Consider the following 24,064-nt stretch of genomic DNA (forward strand, 5'->3'; position numbering starts at 1 on the left):
GGAGCAATATTGTTTTATGGACCTTTATCTTGGTTATTAACAAATGAGCGTTACGTGTAGAAATGGGAAAGGGGGAATTCAGTAATGAAGTTTCATAGGATTATAATGATTATTAGCCTGATGATGATGAAATCCAGATTATATTGCATGTGGTTTCCTTGGCACTCACTGTTCTGTGGCCCCTAAGGCTGATGGACAGCGGGCTGGCTACTTTTGTCCTTATAACCTACCCTGAAGTTATGTGGGAAGTGGGCATAAAGGTGATAGGCCCCTTTAGCATATTTGGATTGGGGGATCAGTAAACAATAATAATTACAGGCGCCCGCATGCCATGTCAATAGCAAATATCTTACATACTCAGAAACTGGCCCCCACTAGAGGTAGGAGCAGTTAATGCCACTGACCAGTTACCTGCAATGCTGCTGAGCTGCCCAAGCACCCTCTAGAAAAGGCAACCGACCCACCATCTACACCTTCTTCATTTCCCTCTGCTCACCAGGAGCCTCTGGGAAGATGAATTTGCCTTTCGGAGCAGGCCTCTGCAGAGTACCCAGTGACCACATCCATACATCACCTTTTTACATCTGGTCAGGAATTCAGGCAGGCAGGGACTCAGAGGTCTCAGAGCCAGCGTACGACATAGACCACAGTTTTTTGTGTTTTTTTCCCCTCCCTCTGGAGGCAGGGAAAGTAGGGCAAGATGCCTTCAGTAAGCAGAAATGAAATACACTTGTCCATTTCCCAAGCTTCTCATCTGAACTCATGTGCACTCGAATGCATGTTCCTGAGCCTTAGTGCGCATGCCCATAAATGCAGAAGGCCCCCATCCCCATGAATAACTTACCTTAGTAAATAACTGGAAAGGGCATCAGCATTGAAGCCTGGCAGACCTGGTTTTGAATTCTGCCTCTGCCACAGTCTAGCTGTGAAGATCAGGCGAGTTGTTTTACCCCTCTGAGCCCTAACATCATAGCCAGTGAAACTGGAGATAAGGACTGTTATTCTGTCTTTACAGATGAAACGGAGATTCAGACAGAAGACAGAACTCAATTCCTATGGCCATAAGTCATGTAGCCTGTTACTCAGGGGCTGGTGCTCTTGTCCCCATGAGGTTATGCTGGCCATAGTTTATATTTAATGTGATACACACTAACTTTTGTTGCTTCCGAGGAAATTTACTTGATTTTAAGATACTCCAGCCAATGAGCTATCAAGTCTCCGGAGTCAGTCAGGCAGCCCAAGTTCAATGCCTGGCTTCACCACTTACGGGGACCTTGGACAAGCTGCTGACCTTATTTGAGCCTCAGTTTCTTCCTGTGCAAAATGGGAATAATTGTAGCACTCTTAGGGCTATTATGAGCATAAAATGAGATCATGCTGAGCACCTGGCCCATGAAAAGTGCTTATTTAAATGTTGGCTACTATTGTTATTAACATTATTGTTACTCATATCAACACAACTTTATAACCAATTTCTGCAGGTGGTAGTCAGCTTGGCAACCTATGGACCTTTCGCTAGAGAGATGTGCAGGGTGGGAGCGGGCTGGTCCAACATCCCACACTATCCTGTGCTCCGCAGGACATGCTAGTCTCTCATTTAATAAAAGAGCTTTACTGGCCTGACCCAGAAGCCTGGGGGTGAGGATGGACAAGGAGGAGTGGGCCCCTTCTGTTGTAGTGGAGGGAACCAGCAGAGTGGTCTCCTGTCCAGCTAGGTTCCTGTCATCCCTTTGGCCCTGGACTTGTTCCCTTTGGGGGAAGGCCTTTCCCAAGTTGCTCAGCAGGACCTGCCCCCACTTGCCTCCCTCCTACTCCCCCCCAGCCCTCCCTTGGGTCTGTACCTGCTACTCCTTCCCTAGGTCCTCCCTGATGTGGGGCCTTCAGTTGAATGGCTCTTCCCATAAGTGCACATCGAGATCTAAGTGCTAAGTGCACCCTTAACACCTCTGATCTTTGCTGCAAGCTTCTCCCTTAATCATGTTTAACTGACAAACCTGAAGGCAGTTTGTAATGCTAATGTTCATCCAGGAACTGCAAATAGGGAGGACACAGAGCATTCTGGAAATTACCTCTCAGCACTTGGGAATAAATGGTCACTCTGGAGAACACAGCTATCTGATGCTCTCCTGCCTCCCCTGCCCTGCAGCAGGAGCCCTCCCCAGCTGCTCTCATTGTAGTAGCCATGGGTCTGCTCAACTGTTCAGAAGAAAGGCATCCTCCCTATTCTAGAACCCTCGAACCCCCTTTCTGTGGTCAGAGGCTACTGCAGATTTGGTGAGGTTCCTGAGCAAAAGTCATGGGACAGACAAAGTGAATTCTGCCAAATTATCTGCCTTTTGGCCTTTTGGATAAATGTCATACAACAGTTGTGCCTTATCACGTTCACTCCTACTTGGGGAACCTTGGGGGATGAGTATAACCTTATTATTTCAGTATTGATTATATTACTTCCGGTTGTTTCACTTTTCCAGAGTAGACTCTGGGACTCGCAAAGGGCTACATCCACTGTCACTGCAATTTAGGAGCTGAGATGGGGTGGAACCCTGGCGAGGGTGTGGCAGAGCCGGTTAGATCTAACTTTGGTTCCTCTGTGACCTTGGACAGGCCACCTTTCTCTCACATTCTGCCAGGAGGCCCGTGCCACATTCTTTGGCTGACAGACAAGGCCAAGGCAGTTTGGAGGAAGGATTCCTATCCTTTATCTGTGTCGAACAGCTCTGGCAATACAGCTTGAGAATTTCAGCCTCAAAGCTTTTGCTCCTTCATTACCGTAAAATAAAAATCATTTCTTTTGCTTACTTGTCTCACTTGAATGGTGTGTTACAGATTTATGTGTTTATGACTTGGTGACCTGGGGAGAAGCTGGAAATTCCACTGTGCCCATCTCTACTCCTGGGTTTCTGTAAAGGTCACAGCAAAATTATTTTATCAAGTACACCACAGAAGGGGAAAATCTTAATCTTATATTATACATATGCAGCACTTGACCTTCTCTTGAGATGCAGCACCTCTTAGCTACACTTACTTAAACATAATGCGGCTCTTCCCCGGATGCACATAGAATAATTAGGTGCCCTGGCATCCCAGCCGGAGAGGAGGCTGCACTGTGGGGCTGACCTCGAAGATGAGAAGGAGAAAGAGTTGAGGGCAGTGGGGGCAGGGATGGGGTAAGCCCCGCAGAGCTGCAGCAGGCTCGTTCTGATGAGTGGGTCACGTGGGCAGGTGGAGCAGACACCATGGCTTGCTCTGCCTCCCCTGCTGACTGTGGACCTTTGGTAAAAGTCATTCCATGCCTTCTCCCGGCCTTAGTTTCCCCATCATAGGTATGGGATGTGCCATCTTTGATCCATGAAGAGTGGCTGCCTGGGGCATTGTGTTAAAGATCCTGAGTTCTGGTCTGGGTTGAGTGGGAATGAGAGCTGTGATTGATTAGTGATATCTGCCGTGGGCAGCATGTGAGGTAGTGATTGTAGCAGTGCTGGCTAACCTTGTTCTAGGGTATTTCTAAGGTCTTTTCCCACTCTGGCTACCTGTGATTTGTGGACTTGTCAAAGCCCCGGGGCAATGAAACTTGGAAAGGGAAAAACAATAACAAGCTTTCCTAAGAGAAGAGTACTATTTGCTTTGTCAAGTTTTGGAGGGGAAATGATATTTGTGTGTGATGCATCCAAACATGGTTGTTTTTTTTGTTTCTTTTTTCTTTTCTTTCTTTCTTTTTTTTTTTTTTTTTTTTTTTTCATACTCGCTCTGTGAAAAGCAGAGAGAGCAGAGGAAAGCAGTGCTATTTTTCTGGGTGTGATGACTCACCAGACCCAACCATCTGTGTGTGTGCAGGTGGCCAGCGCATGCCCCCTGGCCCACAGGAAAGAATGAGGAGCCCTGGGTGACTTCTCACCATTGTCCAGCCTTAAGAAACACAGTGAGAAGTCACCTTCGTTCATCTTACGAACTTGGTTATAAATTATTTTTTAAGGGAATCCATCAAGGTCTGTGTCAGGGGAAGTACTTAAAATAGGTTTTTCTCAAAGGGTAAACACTTCAGTTGGAAAATGTGGGAAGCTGCCTGACTTCCAGCATATGTCCCCCTAGCCTGCTGCCCAGAGCTACCAGATTGATGGTGTTTTTAGAACTTTGGCAGCCAAGCTCTGACGTTTATGGAGACAGGGCCTGCGGAGGGGACATCTGGGGATTCCCTACCCACCCCCCTGGCACAGAAGTGGAAGCTTAGGCCTGACAGCCCTGGTGGCCCAATGGGCCCAATCAAGAGAGATGACCTTGGAGCCCCTTAGAGTGGCTGAAGTGATCTGACCCTCGCCTTCCTGTTTGTTGGGTCCCAGGGGCCCTGTGAAGCATCTCCTTGGTGATGAAGAGGGAAATGGGGAGGCCATGCTCTCTTAAACATGTCGGTCCTGGCTACTGGCAGGGTGCTTCTGCTCTCTTGTAAAGACCAGACCACCCACCCCATCACCTCTGCCCCAGCCCCCAGCACAGACTCACCTACCTCTTTCACCACCTGGCTACGACATTGACTGTCTTCCAGGAGGCTTTGTTCTGCCCTTAGAGTCTGACACTTGGAGAATTCCATCCCCATCTGGCCATTTGCTGCCTCTGGTTTGGGGGCTCCTCCAGGCCCCTTTCCACTTCTGATTCCCCGCACATCTGCCACCTCTCCTAAACAATAGCCTTCTTCTTTCCTAATTTAAGAAAAGTGACTCTCATCTTTAACTTGGGGCGTGTAGAAAGTGCCCCCAAATGCGTGTTGCATGTGATGAATGACACTAGCATATCACAGGGAAAGGCTCTGTTGGACTAAAGCTTTAGGAAGCAGCCAGGGGCTTTCCACAGCTACTGGCTATCCGGGTGACCTGTGGGAGAGGGGCTCAGGTAGTGTTGCATCTTCTGGGTCCAGTAAATAAAGTAGATGCATGGCTGGCTCTCCACTAGCAGCCTCTCCCTGTCCCATTACCGAGTCCTGGAGGCTCTTCTGGCCGCTGAGAATTCCTGAGTCTGAAGACTGTTGCATCCCCTCCTCGGTGCAGGAGCTGCTTGAGCCCTGTTTGGAGGCTGGCAGTTAGAGGATGGACAAAATTGGGGAGCAGTCACAGCCAGCTCCAAGGGGAGCCCAGTCCTGGTTTGTGAGTGAGCCCTCACCACCTCCCTTCCCTGCTGTGGGCCCTTTCCTAATATCACTCCCAATCCCCTCAAAGTCATGGACATCATGGACACAGTGGACACACTGCCAGGGCATTGGATATTTAAAAGAGAATTCCAGAGGGGCGCCTGGGTGACTCAGATGGTTAAGCATCCGACTTCGGCTCAGGTCACGAGCTCACATCTCACGGTTCGTGAGTTCAAGCCCCCTGTCGGCTCTGTGCTGACAGCTCAGGGCCTGGAGCCTGCTTTGGATTCTGTATCTCTGCCCCTCCTCTGCTCATACTCTGTCTCTTTCTCTCTCTCTCTCAAAAATAAAGTAACTAACTAAATAAATAAATGAGAACTCCAGAAAGCAGAAAGTGTAAACTCAAGTGGATGCAATGTGGAGGGTGGGTTCAGTGCTTATCTGCTGAGTGAATGAGTGAGTGATCCCAGTGAGTCACTAGGTCCTCCTTTTCTAAATGACTCTTGAATGTCTCTACTTCTCCCTGTTTGTATTACCCTGATAATGATCACTCTTTCTGGGCCACTGTGTCTCTCCCTAACTATCCCCACCCCTCCAGTCCTTTCTGTTCCCAGAAGCCATTGTGATCTTTCAGAAACAAAAGTCTGATTGTAGTTCTTCCAAATTTTAAGTCCAATCAGTGGCTTCCATGACCTGATGATAATAAGATAATAAAGCTGTTTGATGACATGAACTCAGGTTACGTCTCTAGACAGCCTCCTCCTTGCCACGTGACCCCTGCCTACCCCATGTGTGCTTTCTGCCTAGCCATGGAAACACTGCTCTCAGTTTCTTGACTGAGTCACATTCTTTCTCCTGGGACTTTGTACATGCTGCTCTCTCCTTGTGGAGGCCTCTCTGTCTTCCCTTACTAACCCATCTTACCTCTGCCAATCTGTACAGCTCTTACTTAGTCTTTGTGTCTTAATTTGGATGCTACTTGCCTGAGACCCTCCAAGATGGGGTTAGGTCCCTGCTCCGGCCTCCCCACCCTGATTCCCACTCTTGGAATTTCCAGTCTAGAGTCTGCCTTCCTCCACCAGGATGTCAGCTCCATCAGGGGGGACCTTGTGTGTTTTGTATCCCACTGCCAAGCACAGCTCCAGGTATAGAGTAAGTGGTCACCTTAAATAACTTAAATTCATCCTGGCACCTCTCAGAAAACACCCAGTTGCTATTTATTGAGGAGATGCTACATTCCAGAAAGTTTATATACATTACACTGATCTTCACAAAGCTGTGAGAAAGCTCTGTTTTACAGAGAAGGGGGCTGAGATTCAGAGGATTAAGTAACTTGCTTAAGATCACACAACCAGTTAAGTGGCAGTTTTCCTGGACCCCAAGGCTATAATGTTTCTACTGTACCAGGTAGTCAAGAACAGTGGTTCTCAAAGTAGAACCTGCATCAGGTCTCTTGGAGGGCTTGCTATAACACTTTCATCACTGGGCTCCACCCCAGAGTTTCTGGCTCAGTAGGTTTAGAGTGGGGTCGGGCACTCTGCATTTCTGCAAGTTCCCAGGAGATGCTGCTGCTGCTGGTCTGGAGACCACAGTTGGAGAATCACTGGCCTAGATCATTAGGAAACACCTGGGTTTGCCTTATGGCTACCCCCACTCTCTAACCACACTGACCTTGGGCAAAGACTACAGGATGCAGCTCTGAGCTCCCTTCTGAGAAGCTCTGATGCCTCCCGCATCTGGACCTGGCCTTGGCTGTGCTGTGCCTGGCTGCTCTCTGGGGACAGACTGCCATTGCTGACAAGGATCTGAGTACCTGCCCCTCCCCCTGGGACCCTGAACTTCTGTTTGTCATCCTTCAGTCCTGACTGGTAATCTCCCCATTCCCACTCCACCCAGGCAGAGGCCTCCATCTCCACCCCACCTCTTTAACAACTTCCATGCTGATTGATGCATTCTAGGCTCACTGCTGCTGCTACTGTCTGAACAGCTTAATAGCACTGGAAGTTACAGTCTTGTCTGTGTCGCGGTGCCTGCAACATTCATCAATTTCAGCAAGTGTCACCAAGAGTGATATGAGTGTGTGACACAGCTAAGTATCCCCTCTGCACAGGCCATTACACCTGGCACCTGGCCCAGGGAGGCAGAAACTGGAGACCCGTTTGGCTTCGTTTGTGCAAGTAGACATAGACGCGCACCTCCTGCATGGCCCCTTTAAATGCTTTGTGTTCCTAGCAACCTCTAGGACTATCCAGAGTTTCCCCAGGCAAGCCAGCCCCCTGCTCTCTGTCTTGGCACATTCTCTTCCCTTTGCCCCACCTTCCCATTTCTGCATCAGCTGTTACCCATCTTTCAAGGCCTGTGCACGTCTACCTTCTCCAAGAAGCCTTCCCAGCTCGTCTTCACTCTCCCCGAGACCTGCAGCAGGGGGCATCTCCACTCTTGTCGTAGAGTTTTTCTCAGTAAATGGCCCACCCTGACCTGCTGTGCGCAGCTTAGCTCCCACTGGGATGTCCTGGGGTTGCTCAGGGAGGTCCATTTCTGGGAAAAGCAAAGACTTCTGGTAAGAGTGGACACAGGAATCTCAGCACAGGGGTCCAGCATCTTCTCCCTTCCATGGAGCATCATGCCTGGGGTTCCAAAGTCAATAACCCATGGTGCCAGCCACCAATAATGTGAAGGTGTTGGAGACATTCGGCCACAGTAATGACTACATACCAGGCTCTACGTGGGACCACAAGAGCTCTGGGAAGAGCTGTGCAGAACTGTGCACATGCCCTGCAGGAAGCTCTTGTGTCTCTCCCCTTCTGCCGCCACCACTCATCCCGTAGTTCCCTGCAGCTGCCCCCAGAGGCTCTTCTGCCTTTCCTACAGAGCAGGAGCAAAGCATGGAGAGGAAAGGGAGGTTTCAAGAGCAGAGAGTTGAGCTAAGGGCTATGGCCAAGGGTGAGTGCCTTGCCCAGCTCACTGTTGCCCCTAGAGGCAGGCAGACCTCGCTGGCCAGCTGCTGGCCTGCACCTGCCTGTAGAAAAAGGCACCCGGTTCTTAAGCAGGGAATGAATATTCATGGGCATGAACCCTTGCAAACTCATTTGGGGAAAAAAATTAGATCAGGAGAAGTAATCAGATTATTAAAAAGAAAGCAAGGACAGAAGGCAGCGGTGGAGGGAAGAATCACATTTAAAATGCAAGGAGAGATTTCCTTCCTGTGGAGTAGCTGTGACCCCCTGGACCATGCACTGGGAATAGTTAAGCTCTCTCACATTTCTGCTGCATAAAAATGTTGTGTTTTGAGGCTTCAGTGGATGAGGGAGGGGCAGAGGCAATGTGTACCCTCCACATACGAAAATTATAAAATAATGTTTTGAGGTTTTCATTTTATCTTCCTTGGCTATCAGAAAAAAATCATGAGAGCTAAAGAGGCTCTTGTGAGTGCTGAGTGACAGGTTAAAGGGCTCCAATAAAGATTAGATGGTCCACTATCTCCTGAGGAAATTGCATAAAAGTGGTTATTCCCTCTTGCTTCTATTAATTTCCTTTTCCTGGCTGCTTGGAAATGCTTCATAACCTGATGCTGCAGATGGGGACGAGAGGCGCTTTCCATTATCTCAATCACTGCACTGTTTATGAGACACTTAATCTGTTTCTTTATAAAGTAATAGTACTGTAGGTGATGGATTTAGTGTCACTGGTAGCCTGCGTGCAGGGACGGGAGGGGAGGGGTGTTCTCGAGAGCATTGTAAGCACCAGGTAATTTGTTACATGGTTGAGGCTCTGAGAAGTTGGGTGGGCGTTTTGAGGTGACCTTCGGATATCAGCTAGAGGTCACATGTACCGGTCCCTTGTCACTTGAAAAGGGAGAGAAACACTGTGCGTTTTGCCTGGGGAATGGCAAATACACACATGCTTAGGGACCTGGTACTCAGGTCTCATCTCTTCCTCTCTGCCAGAGTTGGGGGTGGGGAGGTGCCACCCAGAAGCTCTATTTATCACCTGTCTGAACTGTGATCACTTGCAATAGAGGGAAACAAACTCCCTTTTCTTAAGGAAACAAAGCAGTCTGGGCTGTGCTGGTGTCAGAACCGTACAGGCCTGCACTTACAGGTGTCTTACTGACAAAGGTCTTGTGCCAACATACGGCCAGGCACATGCAGCTCTTCTCTTCCCACCCACCTCCTGGAATAGTGATGAGCCCCTTCCGGCTGAGATAAGGACTGGGCACTCTCTGACCTACTTTCTCTTCCTACCTCTCCTGTTCTTCCAGCTCTTCCTTTTTTTGCCTTGTCTTTGCTTCTCCTGAAACTTGCCTCCTCGTTGCCACAAGAAAATGCTTCTTCTGGTCCTCATCTCACAAGGACAGAGCCTCATCCTGATGCACACCCTGCCTCACCAGTCCCCTCAGCCTGTACACACAAATATCGCCCAGGTCATCCCATATGGGAATCAGCTTTCATTTCCATTGTCTACCTCCCCAACCTGGAAGGGTGCCTCCTGATGCCTGCCCCCACCTCCTGCACTCTGCTGTCCTAGCAAAAGGTCTCTAGCTCCCGGCAGCTCTTCTGTAAACATTTGTTGAATGAGGGGCTCGTAACTGTAGTGATTGTGCTGACCATACTTTTATATCAAGAGAGAGGCAACCCTGAGTTTTGCTTTAATGATATTAAAGCAAAGAACTGTGCTGTCTACATCGAAATTATTTGAAAGTTTGTATATGTGCTTGGTTAGTTTATCACAGTATTTAATTACTAGTTTCGTAAAACCGTAGAGCCTGTAAGCAGGTATGCCGTCAGCAGGCTGCCAGAGCCCCCACCATTCTTCACTGTGTTACTCCCACCTGCTTTACATATTCAGGTGACTTATTTGGGCTGAGATCCTTTGCTTTTGCTTCTCTTGGCCTAAATACTCTTTGTTAGAATCTACCCAGAAGCTCCATGTATCACCTCTAATTAAAGCTGCATTTTCTCAAGGGGCAGCATAATTTTCTTATTTATTTTTCTATGTTAAATTTCTAGTATAATAACAATGTTGTTAACTTCTGTGTCTTATTAGTGGTGTCTGATACCAGATGAGTTAAACAGGCTTTGTAGAATAGCGTGGCACTTTAACCATTATTTAAGGCATTAATTCTGTGAGAAAATATAGCTCAAGTATGCTTACAAGTTACGATCTAAAACTTTAATAACTGAACCTAGAAATGTTGCTTCTTTATAAATTAGGGGATGCCTAGACACAGGTTTTATTAAAATGTTAACTTATGGAATCTGAATATTAAGGAGATTCATTTTATAGTTATGTGTAAATATATTTTCAGATGTAATAATTCACCATTATACAAATAAGAAATAATCTGTGCAGAAACACATTCATCACTTGGATTCCAAGATCAATTTGCCTGCTTTGGGACCCCAAACTTATATTCTGATCCTGAATTCCACAAGTTCCTGCAAAGAAAACTTTCTTTTCAGCAGGGAGTGGGGTAAGCAGTAGCAGAAAGAAATTAGCATTATTTAGCATTTATTAATGCTAGGAACATTTTCATATTTGAGTTTATTAAATTCTAATCATCTGTGGGAGTTGTGAGAAATGTAAGTTCCTTTTTTATAGATCCTTAATACAGACGAGCAGGTTGAGGCTCTGAGGCATTACATAACTTTCCAGTGGTCACTCAGCTAAGAACCAGTAGATCCAGGAATGGGACCCAGGACTGTCTGATCACTGCCCAGTGTTCACTGTCCTGGAAAGGATGGAGTCACCACCCCTCCCAAGACCTCTCCCCCCAACCTTTCTCTTAGCTTCTCTCCCTAAAGTTCAGCTTGGACTTGCTTTCCTCCATTTCCTCCCCTTGTGGCCTTCCTAGAAGTCTCTACTTCAGGGCACCCAGTTCTGTCTGAGTTTCTTCCATCAGAAATCTCAAAGGAAGGCACTTTCTAAATCCCCTGCTACTTGTGGATATCAGGATGATTGTTTATGCTTTTAACTTATTAAATGCAAAACAAGTAGGCTTTTAAAGGCTGGAAAGCAAGTGAAAACACCTTGTTCCTCCTGGACTGATACACTAAGAAAATTACAGTGTAGCAGGGGACCCATGAATACATTCAGTTCACCACTCTCCTCTCCCCCAGTTTCCAGGGAAAGGGCTTCTGCTATGCTTGGGCAGCACAGGCGTGGGATTTCTCTGTGGTCTTCAGCTCTAGAACTAAATGGCCCAGCAACACTGGATGATTTACAATGGAAAGGGTCAAATACTTCTCAGAGAAGACAAGGAAGAGATGTGGAAAGAAGCAAGGGAAGAAGAGGAAAGAAAGGGAGAGACTTTACTGAGTGGACTTGGAAAGATAGATTAGTAAATCACAGTGTAGGATACTTTGGGTTTGCCACTCAGGGACAGCACCGATATTTTATTTGTCGAATCTTTAGTAAAAATGTAATTTTTTCTTTCTCCTGAGAAGCTTCTTTTGAATGTGCTGGGGTGGGTGGTGGTCAAATGGCCCATTTATACATAGGTTACAACCAGAAATCTTACTGGATCATCTAAACAACTTTTACGCTAGTGTGTTCCATGGGACTTGAATCTCAGGGGATGCTCTACAAAATAGGGCTTCTTGTTGAGAAAACAGCATTCTGTATTCCATTTTTGGAAGTTCTTAGAAATTCTATAATAAAAAATGAGATTAACTTTTTCAATGTACATTTTCAAAATACCTGGCCACAGAACACTTTTGTAAGTAACAGGTATTAACAATCCAAAGAACATGGACTCCATAGAATACTCTTGGGTAATGCCATTCCAGAGCATTCCATTTCAGAAATTACCTCTCATCAGAGATGAACTCCTGCCCCAGGGCATTTCCAGAATAACGAAACCCTGTACTTCACTTCAAAAGAGCAAAGGAGTGCAAAAACTTTACCAGCATGGGAAGTAGTTCTTCCTTCTTGTCATAGTAGAAAAGCTGTGGGTATTTTTCAGATAGTTTATATGTATATCATCACTATCATTTCTCCCACTTTGTAATTCTGGGTAACTTTTTTAACCTCTCCATGTCCCAATTTCCTCATTAGCAAAATGGAGATAATAATAGCTATCCCATAGAGTAATGCATGCAAGGCACTTAACAAGAATGTTTAACAGATGGTGGCTACTGCTATTATTAAAGAATACTCTGTACTTTCCGGAGGGAACAATATATTTGATAAGATGAGCTTTGTGTAAGCAGAAGCCATTATAATGGTATTTCTGTTGCAGTGACAATCACACTGTATTATAATTGTATGACTACACTAGATCAAGAGCTCCTTGAGGGCAAGCTCTGTTCTCTAAATTCCCTGGATCATATTCTCAGAAGAGTCACAGTAAATGCTTGTTGAATGAATTAGCGAGGAAGTCAAATGAGTTGACCATGCAGTAAGTTTTAGTCTGTCTCAAAGGAGGATGACTCAGAGCAGGTTTCCTGGAGACAAGGAGAGTCGGGAGCTGTGATGGTGAGGAAGGGCCTAAGGGAAGTAGGACAGGCAGAAGCAGTCTTTTGAGGAATCTATAAGGAGGAGACCAGATGTCTGGAGTAGAGAGTCTCTGTAGATGAGGCCTATTGAAAGCCTGAGGGGTGGCCTGGAGCCAGACTTTTTGGGGCATGGCTTCTCACAGGCTGACCACAGAGAGAACTAAGAAAAAATGCCTCATATCTGAGGGTACCTCTAGTGGACATTGGGCTGTACCAGGCATTCCAGACCTTCTCCTCTGCAATGTACATGATAGATGACCTCAAGTGTGTGACATATTCCCTGGTGCACTGCCTGAAAAACCTCCTTCTCCTTCTCCTCCTTCTCCTTCTCCTTCTCCTTCTCCTTCTCCTTCTCCTTCTCCTTCTCCTTCTCCTTCTCCTTCTCCTTCTCCTTCTCCTTCTCCTTCTCCTCCTCCTCCTCCTCCTCCTCCTCCTCCTCCTCCTCCTCCTCCTCCTTCTCCTTCTCCTCCTCCTCCTCCTTCTCCTTCTCCTCCTCCTCCTCCTTCTCCTCCTCCTCCTTCTTCTCCTTCTCCTCCTCCTTCTTCTCCTTCTCCTCCTCCTTCTTCTCCTTCTCCTCCTCCTTCTTCTCCTTCTCCTCCTTCTCCTCCTCCTTCTTCTCCTTCTCCTCCTCCTTCTTCTCCTTCTCCTCCTCCTTCTTCTCCTTCTCCTCCTCCTTCTTCTCCTCCTCCTTCTTCTCCTTCTCCTCCTCCTTCTTCTCCTTCTCCTCCTCCTTCTTCTCCTTCTTCTCCTTCTTCTCCTTCTCCTCCTCCTCCTCCTCCTCCTCCTCCTCCTCCTCCTCCTTCTTCTTCTTCTTCTTCTTCTTCTTCTTCTTCTTCTTCTTCTTCTTCTTCTTTTTTTTTTTGCCACAGCCCCTGAAGCATTTCAAAATACAATTAAGGGAGAATGATGTTAAGCCAGTAACCTTGAAACCACTTTAATTTATTTTTAAAGAATCACTCATGAATTTCAGCTCTTTACCATCATTCATAACAAATGCTTGTTAACACAGCTCACAGGGTCCCTCATGTGTGTTGCAACATGACATTTAAGAACCATGGGTCCAGTCCATTGTAAACCAGGAACCCTTTCCATCTGAGGATATCAGGGGAGATTTTTTTTTCAATGAGTGGTTCAGGGTAAGGCCCTGGCTGTTAACCAGGTGGAAGAGGGAGGGAATAACCATTTATAAAGCACTTATGTCCCAGACAGTGAGCTACACATTAGATTCATTTTCTCAATTAAATCTCTTGACACACCTGAAAGGGAAGAATCATTATTCATATTGTTCAAGTGAGAGAGGCCATTGGTACCAGGAAGGTATATTTCACTAAGGATGTTTGAAGAATTGGAAGTGTTAAATAAGGGTTTCCTCAATCTGAAATGCTCACTTTGTGCAAGGAGGTATCTCAATATCCTTTTCTGGGAGGCAGAATCTTTCATTTTCCACAGGCAGAAAAGGGCCTCTGACTGCCACTCTTCCATTAATTCTCAGATTATCTCTTTGTATTCCAGCCTGCCCTGCCGGGATGTTCAAGGCCAGCCAGGAAGCTGAGGGGTGCTCCCACTGCCCCTCCAACAGCCGATCCCCTTCAGAGGCGTCTCCCATCTGTACCTGCCGGACCGGCTATTACCGAGCGGATTTTGACCCCCCAGAAGTGGCATGTACTAGTAAGTGTCTAATAAGAATTCTGGGCTGTTGAGTTTGGTTCCCTGAGAGTGCAAGTGGCAGGCCTGGGGCAGGGGAGACTAAGACAGAAGAACAAAGCAGAAATGCTGGTTGTGGTGCTGAAGTGGACAGCTCCTGTGCTGGGCATGCAGACCCCCTCCGCTTAATAGCACAAGGTTGAGATTATTATGTTCTTTCTTACCTCTTTCTCCCAAATGAGAGAGTCTTCCTCTGGTCAAAGCAAGGCAGCTTCTTTCCACTAGATGTTAAAAATCCCAGCCTCAAGAGTTCTTGAGTGCAAAATCAAGATCCACTAGGCTATTGTAATAATTCCTAGTCAGCTCCTCCAAGAAATCCCATTGGGCCTGACAGCTGAATATTTTCTGTCTTCACTGCAGTTCCTGTATCTGTGTGACCAGGTTCCTCTCAAAGTCTAATAATTTTATTAGTTGCCCATTTATTTTGTAGTTTGCCTTCTCAGTTACCAAAGGAAGGTATTTGTGTGCCAGGACCAGATATTCATCTGCCTGTGTCCCTTCCAGTGCCCAGTATGGTGCAGCATCTGTGCCCCTGCCAAATGATAAGACCAGAGGCTGGGCTGCAGCACGCATGTCTGAGGCAGAAATTCTATGGGCAGAGGGGCTAATGCTTGGGCTTCACCGCTCTCCCATTCTCTGTTGTAGAGGGAAGGGCAGTCATCTTGCCAAAAGTGGATGAACGACAACTCCACTCCCTGGGTGGGAGTGGAAGAGGGGAGAATTTTGTCCCAATATTCTCCCCTGTAATCCTGGGGAGACAAGAAGCATTACTCTCCCCACACAGTGCTTTAGAGAACTTGCTCCCACTCTCCTGTGTGTTGTAGCCCTGAAACAGGCATGGTTTTTTGTTTTCAGTATTCTCATTGTATTTGGAAGTCAGTGTTCCAGGGTAGCCTCTAGTTATGATATTACTTTTTTCTGCATTAGATGCTGTTGCCTGACTCCCTAGGCTTCCCTTTACCTCTTTGAACCAAATCCCTTCCTCCCACCCCCAGGATAGAAGGGCACAGAGGGAATGTTTCATATATACCTGCAGTTTGATGGACGGGAAAAATGACTCAGCTCAGTATAGAAGACTTTCTTAATTCTGGCCTTGCAGTGTATGTAATCTTTACTGGGGAAAGAAATGAAAGTATCTTCTAGATCAAGGTCCTGAGGTCGATCAATGCTTATAGATTTGAACTGAGGAAAAGCTCATCCTCTTGTAAACTGAATTTCCCCAGACCTCCCTCGCTAGTGCTTGACGTGAACAGAAATTATTCCATTTCTGCTGACTGGAGTCCTTGTCTTCCTGTGGTGGTATAGTCTCTACTGATTCCTGAGGTTCCCCTGTGGGTCTCTATGAGCATGTGAAGAATTATTTAATGTACTTCTTTAGAAGCTGAATCAGTGCTGCCTGGGTGTTCATCCCAAGGACTGGTCTCCATGAGTGCCAAAGCATATGCTCAGGGTCTCACCACTTCCCCCTAAAAACATTCCCGTTTGCTTCTGCCATGAACTCTTTCTCTCTGGCCAGGCTCCCTCTGCAGATCAACTCATGCAAATAGAAATCTGGGCCTCAAGCTTCCCACTTCTGGAGACATACCCTGTAAATCCATCCAGCCCCTGGATAAGGTCACCTACACGGATGGTAGGCCAAAGAGCAGATGCTCAGAATGCCAATGTGGGGCTGTCCTCCTTGCTATACAGCACCTCCCCTGTCCACCTTTCAAGGCTTATCTTCCAACCACCTAACGTGATGTGCTTGAACAAATAGGACCAATCCCTGGAATAAATAGCAATGTCCCAAAGCTTTCAGTCTGCACACTGTAGATCCTCACTTCACTCTGCTTACCCATGTCCTGAGTTCATCTCATTAAAATCACACCTCACCGGTTTTTCTCTCCCATCTCTGGTCCAGCTAGCTCTGGGGATAGGCACACCTTCCTTGCCCCCTGTGGCCCCACCACAATCTCCCCACCTTACCCAGAGCGGGGATGAATGCTAGGCTTGCCCGTATGTGTCACCACGTTCTTTTATGTGGTTCTGTGCTCTTATGCCCCCAGTGTAGAGCACTAGGGTCAGACCAGAAATTGCCAAATCAAGGCCACACTTGTCTGTAGTGGTCAGGCCCCAGAGCAGCTCAAGGATGCATGATCCAGCCCCTGGTCCTGGCCTATGGGAGCAGGCACTTGGTGAGGGACCTGGAGGCCAGGCTGGGCTGCAACACAGTACTAGGCAAAACAAGTGTAAATAAACCTATTATTTTATTGAGCCTCATTATATATTTGATTTATTGTGTGCCAGGGAAGTACTGTATGAAAAAGTCAATTTGTTGGCTTTTATAATCTCATTAGGGTTTCCTTTTAAAGCATTCTAATTGGAGGTGCCATCTGTTCTCTTAAAAAGGCATCACACATCGCCACAGTAAATAATTTTTCAGATACAAGGAGCATATCTGGAACCGTTGAGGCCAGGCTTGGCCTTGCACTATAGCCTTGGGGACCCTGACTGGTTCCTCAAGTGGAGCAAGGCAGCCAGGCATGGGCCCAGCCTGGGAGAGGCCAGGGTGGGGAGGGTGCAGGTACTGGTTTACTTTCACGAGTGTGATTCTCCATCCATCCAATCAGGAAACAATTACCGCTCACCGGGACCCAGTGAGGACCCACGTAAGGGGTAGCTCTGTCCCTCAGTGGGCATCTGCAGGGTCTAGGTGGGTGTTGGGGAAAGGGGTCAGTGTTGGGAGTGTCCAGGAGCCCAGGCCTCAAAGTCTGGAAAGGCCTCAGTCTTGGCCTGTTGCCATCATCTTTAAAGGAGATTCTATCATCAGTCATACTCATTCACTGACGATATTGAAATATTTTTAAAACCTTATGATTTAAAATATGTTCTTTTACAAAGCTAAAATACCTGTAGTGCATTAAAATGTGTATTTTTAATAAATCCGGTTAGTCTTCTGGGACTGGAATTTATTCTAAATTAATCTAAATGTTTAGAGTGCATGATAGCCTTTGTAGCCTTGTGTGGGCATTTCTTCATTTTCTTTTTAATCTCCTGGGTAAGCCTAGGACCCCCTTGACATTTGAGAGTCCCCTGGCATCCCTGTGTGTTCAGCATTGTCCTTGACAAGGTTCATGGACTCAGCAGGGATTTGGATGCACCCCAAGGCAGTGCCACAGGGGCTGGTGTGAGCTCTGACTGAAGTCCAAGGAAGGGGCCCCCTGGGCCCGACTGTGATGATGTTACTGTTGCTGCTCTGGGGACACCCACTTCCCTTCTTCATCGTGCTCACACCTCTTCCAGGATTAAGCAAAATAGTTTTATAGTCTTTGGCACAATGCCTGGTTCATAGTAAACTCTCAGTTGATGTTAGAACATGCTTTGGTTATATCCCTGGAAAGTGTGAAGATTACAGCAGATATGGAAGCTTCCAGCATGATAGAGTTCTAAAAATAAAAGTGATGTTCCCAGGGAGGGTCCAGGTTGACACAGTCTCTGGGCATCACAGCAGAATCCACTGTGTGGCCCCAGACCACTTGGCCTGAAGGTGCTGATGAAAACAAGTGAGGTTATGGCCACCAGAACCAGATGTACTGTGGGAGAAGGAGGGAGGTACAGACCGAGCATCCCAGACTTCAGACTTAGGAGGGTGAGAAGCTGGGCAGGAGTGATGGCCAACAAGACTGCCTTCAGTCTTCAGGGAGCAGAGCCCATTGAGTCCTCGGGGTCAGACATGCTTCTTTTCACAGGAGGCTCTGATGGCATGGCAGGCGTGACACAGTCAGCAGAGAGGGGGAGCAGCCAGGAACGCATGGGGAAGTGCACAGCAGTGTGAAACCAAGCACCAAAATGCACATCTTTGGTTTTAAATAATTTCTAGTTTACTGGGGGATGAAATGGAAAGGAGGAATTTATGGGGCAGGTAAAAATAGATAATTATGCCTTATAAAATTGCTGTCTGTGGAAAACTATGCAGAAGGACTGGTGTAAAAATAATTACCTTGTTACATTTCTGACCACCAAACCCTTTTTCTTTTTCTTTTCTTTTAAATTTTATTTATTTTTTATTTTTTTTTCAACATCTAATTATATTTTATTTTATTTTTTTATATGAAATTTATTGTCAAATTGGTTTCCAAACCAAACCCTTTTTCTGTCACCCACATGGAAGAAACTTTGATGGATCACAGAGACAAGCTAGTGCCTATCGTGTTTCTTTATTTCTTCTTCAAATGTAGTGGGTTTCCCTCTACAGTTTTGATCATAGAAATGTAATGAAGAAGGGGCTTCAGAGATCATTGTCTTGTTCTCTGGGTCCTTCTGCTGTCCCCTCACGTAAACTCTCTGGGGTTCCCTGGAGACCACCCTGACCTCCCTCCTGACTCACATGGAGAGACTGGGAAGTGAGTGGTGAAGCAGGGGTTCTCGGTGTGGCTCCCAGGGGCGTGCCCTGGTGCCCAGTACAGCCATGTGAGCAGGGACTTCTCATCATCAGAACCAGGCATAATGGAACGCACAGCAGGAGCTTGGGAGAATAACATGTCCGATGTCATTGAGGCCCCAGGATGGAAGCTCAGGTCTGTCTGCCTCCAATGCCATGAACTCACATGTGGTGAGAGCTAAAATTTGGTAGCTCTTAGGAGGTCGCTGCAGATGTCCATGGCAGTAATCCACTCTTGAATTGACCTATAGGGAAGGATAGGAGTCCAGTCTTCCCTCACCCATCTCTGTACACTCCAGTTTCTCTTCCTTAAGCTTCTGCTTTCATTCTTTAAGGGCCTCCCCCTCTTTCATCCCAACCATCCCAGGGCAGCAGTGTGGTCCCCAAGGCACAGGGTTTATGCTCCTTGGACTGCCAAAAAGTGGCATTTCCCAGACCCTGGTCTTTCCAGGCAGGCTGAGTGGATTGGAGGAGTGTGCCAGGGACCAGAGGGTGGGAAGGGCATCGGGATGGCAGGAAAATAAGGCAGTCCTCTGTAGCCAGGCATGATGGCCTTCAGGGCATTGTGAAAAGTCTGTAAGGACATAGGCTCATAAACTTTATTCTACCAATCTTGAGTCCTGCTGGGCCACACTCCACAAGATCACCTGTTATTCTTTACAGCAGTGGCATTTAAATATTTATTTTTGAGAGAGAGAGAGAGAGAGAGAGAGAGAGAGAGAGAGAGAGAGGAGAGAACGAACAAGTGGGAAAGGGGCAGAGAGAGAGGGAGACACAGAATTGGAAGCAGGCTCCAGGCTCTGAGCTGTTAGCACAGAGCCCAACTTGGGGCTTGAGCCCACAAATCATGGGATCATGACCTGAACTAAAGTCAGACACTTAACTGACTGAGCCACCCAGAAGCCCCCCAGCAGTGGTATTTAAATGCAGTTCCTGGGCAAGGAGCCTCAACATCACCTAGGAACTGGCTGGGGATTAAGAGTCTCAGCCCCTCCCTAGACCTACTGGATGAGAAACTCAATGTATTGGGTAGTGGGGAGGCAGTGATCTTAGTTTTAACAAGCCCTCTAGGTGATTCCGAAGCATTCTAAATTTTGAGAACATTGCTTTAAAATTAGGTTGGGTTTCTCTGTCCTCTGCTTTATGGCTCCTGGGGGAGAAAGGCCACTGAGTGAATTTCTGCAGGCTGAAACCACAGGGCCTGCCCCTCCCCATTAGTGTCCCGTGTACCAGGCTGGAGAAAGAGAGACAGAGACTGCAGATACCTGTTTGTGGAAGAGCAGGGGTGGGGTGTGATATGAGAGTGAATGTGGGAGTGTGCGTCAGTGGTTGTGTTTCAAGGGAAGGTCTCACTGGTTCTCAGCACACCCCCACCTGTCCTGGCTTGGTTGTCTACGCCTTTCTGGGGTGGTTGAAGCAGTGTGGAGGCCTCCAGTGCAGCATCAGCTAGGGCTGCGGGCATGATGGGAAACAGAAGTGGGTGGAGGTCAAGAAGCGTGGCCTGATTAGAGCGGGCTCGGGGAGGGCTGAGAGAGAAACTGAGGCAGAAGGAAAGTGAATGGTGGGGAACATTCACCTGAGCTCAGATGGAGGATTGGGTGGGGAGAGAATATAAATGGGTGATGGGCTCATTACTCATCTGGTCTTCCACCCCACTCGGCAGGAAATAGGTCAAAAGGAAGTCTTTGGGGCTGCCACAAAAGACCGCCAGGGCAGGGAGACCCCCCCCCCCTCCCCAGGATCACAAACAAGCCACCTGAGTCAGTGATCCAGTTTCATGAATTGAGGACTGCTCGCTTGTCTACATGCCTGCTTTGAGGATGATCTTCAGAAGTGTTTACTCTTTGAATGTAGGAGTTGCAACATATTGAAAGAGGGTTCCTTTACCCATGGCTTACCAGAGCTTTAGTAAGGGATACAGCATGTATCCCATTCTGTAGGTAAAAGGCTGCTTGATTTTACTCTGATACATGATCCATGTTGCACATAAAAAAATATAAGTTGTGTTTTTTAGAGGGAGGTAGCCTGTGTTTTCCTTGAGATGGAATCTGGGCAGGGGTCATAGATGAACAAGAATCCTAGGACAAGACATTTCTCCAGGTGCCTGGATTTGGCTGGTTCATCCACTTGGATGCAGATTTGAGGGACTGTGACAGCAAGCTAAAAACTATTTATAAATGTCACCGCTGTTTCAGGAAGGGTCAGCGCTGCCTGTATAAACACACTTCCACACTTCTATCATCTACAATTTCCTTTCACAGTTGTTGACCCAAGTGGGTATAACCCTTAGGAGGCTTTGGATAGCTCTAAGTTTTAAGCTGACAGCCAGGGACACGCTACATTTCTGCTGAGGCATTTTATCATGAGGGCGTTTGGAGTTACAGATGGTTAACATTCAGAGCAGCCTTCTAGGTCCCGCCACCCAAATTCTTCCTCAGTGTCAGCCTCTCTCTCCAGCAACCCTGAATATTGTGATGACAGACAGCTGATATGTTTTGTGAGACAGCTCTATTCCATTGCCAGGCAGCCATCATCCATCACTGAGGAATCTTCTGGCCCCTGAGTTGGGTACTGCCTTCCTCCTCCCCTCACCCTTGGTCCACCATTGAGGACCAATGTTCTGCAGGCCAGCAGTTGTAGTGTTTAAGAATGAGTTCCTCATCCTTCCTGAATCACCTACCTTAGGCTAAACACCTGTTGTATTATCTATTCCCCAAGACACGTGATTTCCTGAACTCCACCATCCTAGCTGGCCTTTTCTGAATCTCTCACATTTATCAATAAAACTCTCAAGATGTGGTAGCCAGAATGAAACATGTGACCCTCACCCCAGAGCACGGTTCAGTGGAAAAGTGATGGATCTTCTCCTCCTGGGGCTGGGATACTGTTGATTGCTCACTGTGATTCCAGTCCCCATGCCTTAGATCCTACCAGACTTTTGGCCACTAAACATCCAGTGGTTTTGTTTGTCCCTTCAGGAAATGCTACCCATTTGGGTCTTTTCTGCACTGACGAATGTGACTTCAGAAATTTTGTCTTGTGGAGTTAGTTAGGCATAGTGCTCTTGCAAGTCTAGATTATTTTGAATACTGATTTTTGTCATCTTTGAAATGAGAAGTATTAGCATAATTGTTAGGACTGTGGGCTCTGGAATCTGTGCCTGAGTTCAAGTCCTTCTTTGCTGCTTGCCGGCTGTGTGATATGGGGCAAGTGATAGGGCTTCACTGTGTCCTCATTTGCTTATCCATAAAATGGGCAGAGTATTGGTGTCTGCCTCACTGTGTTGTCCGGGGTATTACATGTCATAATACTATTTAGAATGCTGTTTGGCATACAGGAAGCACCCAGTGAAAGTAAGCAATTTCATCTTATCACTGTTGTTAGAATCGCTCACCCGACTTTGATGCCATTTTCAAAGCAGCTGAAACCTAAGCACTGACATTATCACTTAGCTAACATTTCCTCCTTTGGTCCACAAGTATTTGTGTACTTTCTTTCAGTTACCACAGTTGAAATCTAGGCATGCTCTCTATACTCTTTTTCTCCATAGGCTCATAAACATTTGGAAAAAGAAACAATGTCATTTGGCCTGACTTATACTTAGAGACACGTGCCGGTTCTTGTCCCTCTTTTCTTGAGGCCCACAAAGCACCGGTTTAACTGTGAAGTTTCAGAAGGAGGAGGTGACTGAGGTAAAATGTAATCTGTTCTCTTCTCTCTTTTGAAAATGTGGAATGAAACTGTCCACCTCATGGTTCTAGGACCCCGTCATGTCATGAATGCTCCTTGGCAGTCTTCAAGCAACGGCTCTGATGCCAAATTTGCAAGCTCTGGTCCCAGGTGGGGCTGGTCTGGGATGCATGCTGGAACTTAATAGTAGCTAGAACTCGTGTTTCTTAAATCTTCCCTGCTCCAGTTCTCCACCTCAGAGGGGAAGACCATCAGAAATAGGTGACTCTGCAGCCTTTGTCCTCTGCCACCACCTCACCTCATCCCCAGCAAGGAAGGATGATGCCTTGCTTTGCTCACTCTGAATATTCTACACCAGTTAGAGCTATTCAGATATAGGACTGCCTCTGTCCACTGGACTGGGAGCTCTTTGACATGCTAATCTGATTTATTTTACCCTCTCCATGACCTTATACAGTAGGTACCCAACACAGTTGAGTGTTAAGAGTCCTGCTGTTGGAATCAGGTAGCCCAGGATTGACTCTTGGCTCCACCCTTCCCTTGCAGCATGGCCTTGGGTAGATTATCTAACCTCTCTGAACCTCTGTTTCTTTTTCAAAAAAGGAAGCTATAGTTTGTTATTGTACCCACTCTGATAATGAATGTAAAATACCTCAGTACTCAAAGACATATGGGAAGTGCTCCATAAATGATTGTCATTGTTTTGGTTGTTATGAATAAGGATAAGAGGTGCGTCAGGGTCATATCTAAATTGCCTAATCCAAAATAAGAACAGAATAAAAGTGTGGGGGAAATGGGAATTTTAGAGCAAATATTCCTGGAGATCCATTCTCGGTTGGCTGAATTGTGACATCACCCCCTGTGTCTACCCCATCATAATGTGATCACAAATCTGTATATCATTTATGTAGACCATCTTGGTCCCCAGCTCCTCATAGGTGGTCTCCAGATGGCCTCCTGATTCCTCCAGTCTTCCCTCTTTCATCCATAGTATTCAGTATCAGACCCTGATCCAATTCTGACACCAAAAGGCCAAGCCCACATGTCATGGTGGAGTCTGGGATGTATCTCACGCCTAGATCTCTGTCCAGTGCTGTCTCTACGGTCGCCATTCAAGATCACCACTGTCAGTTAGCCCTGGAACCCATATCAACCCACTCCACCCCCTTGCTACTGGCCATTGACCCTGATAGCCAGCTTCGGAATCTACCCTCAGCACCATAATGACAGGTGTCGGGGGGGGGGGGGGGTCCCTGGCTCCACCCCCTCTTTCATTCCCTGACCCTCTAGTTTGCCATATCGGAAACCTGGTAGCAGCCAATACTTTCTCAATCCAGAACTGTGACCTTCCAGATTTCCTGGTTTGGTAACACATGTGAATGTGGCAAGGATACCAGAACCAAGACCCACATACATCAGCATGGCTTCACTTGTGTTTGACAAAGAGTGGGACACGAGGTGTCTTTGACTCTCATCAAAGATTTAGAAGGAAGCCACTTTCAACTTAGTGTAAAGGTGGATTACAAACATTGTCCAGAGACCAAAAGCCTCCTGAGTAATTAGCAATCTCCCCCTAACTGGAGGTGTGCAAGAGGGGTGCTTGTGAGGCCTGCCAAGGGGGCTCCTGAATTGTGT

The 24,064-nt window shown here is 46.9% G+C and overlaps 1 protein-coding gene across 2 annotated transcripts in view; it reads left to right on the plus strand.

Annotated features, from left to right (window-relative positions):
* Positions 1-24,064, plus strand: part of EPHB1 (EPH receptor B1) — a 432,844-nt gene that overhangs the window by 274,652 nt on the left and 134,128 nt on the right. For both annotated transcript variants that reach the window (XM_058729964.1, XM_058729965.1), the window contains exon 4: positions 14,128-14,283. In XM_058729964.1, coding sequence (XP_058585947.1) covers positions 14,128-14,283 — 156 coding nt within the window. The remainder of the gene's footprint in view (positions 1-14,127; positions 14,284-24,064) is intronic.

This window comes from Neofelis nebulosa, chromosome 5, assembly GCF_028018385.1.
Source record: "Neofelis nebulosa isolate mNeoNeb1 chromosome 5, mNeoNeb1.pri, whole genome shotgun sequence".
NCBI lineage: Eukaryota > Metazoa > Chordata > Mammalia > Carnivora > Felidae > Neofelis > Neofelis nebulosa.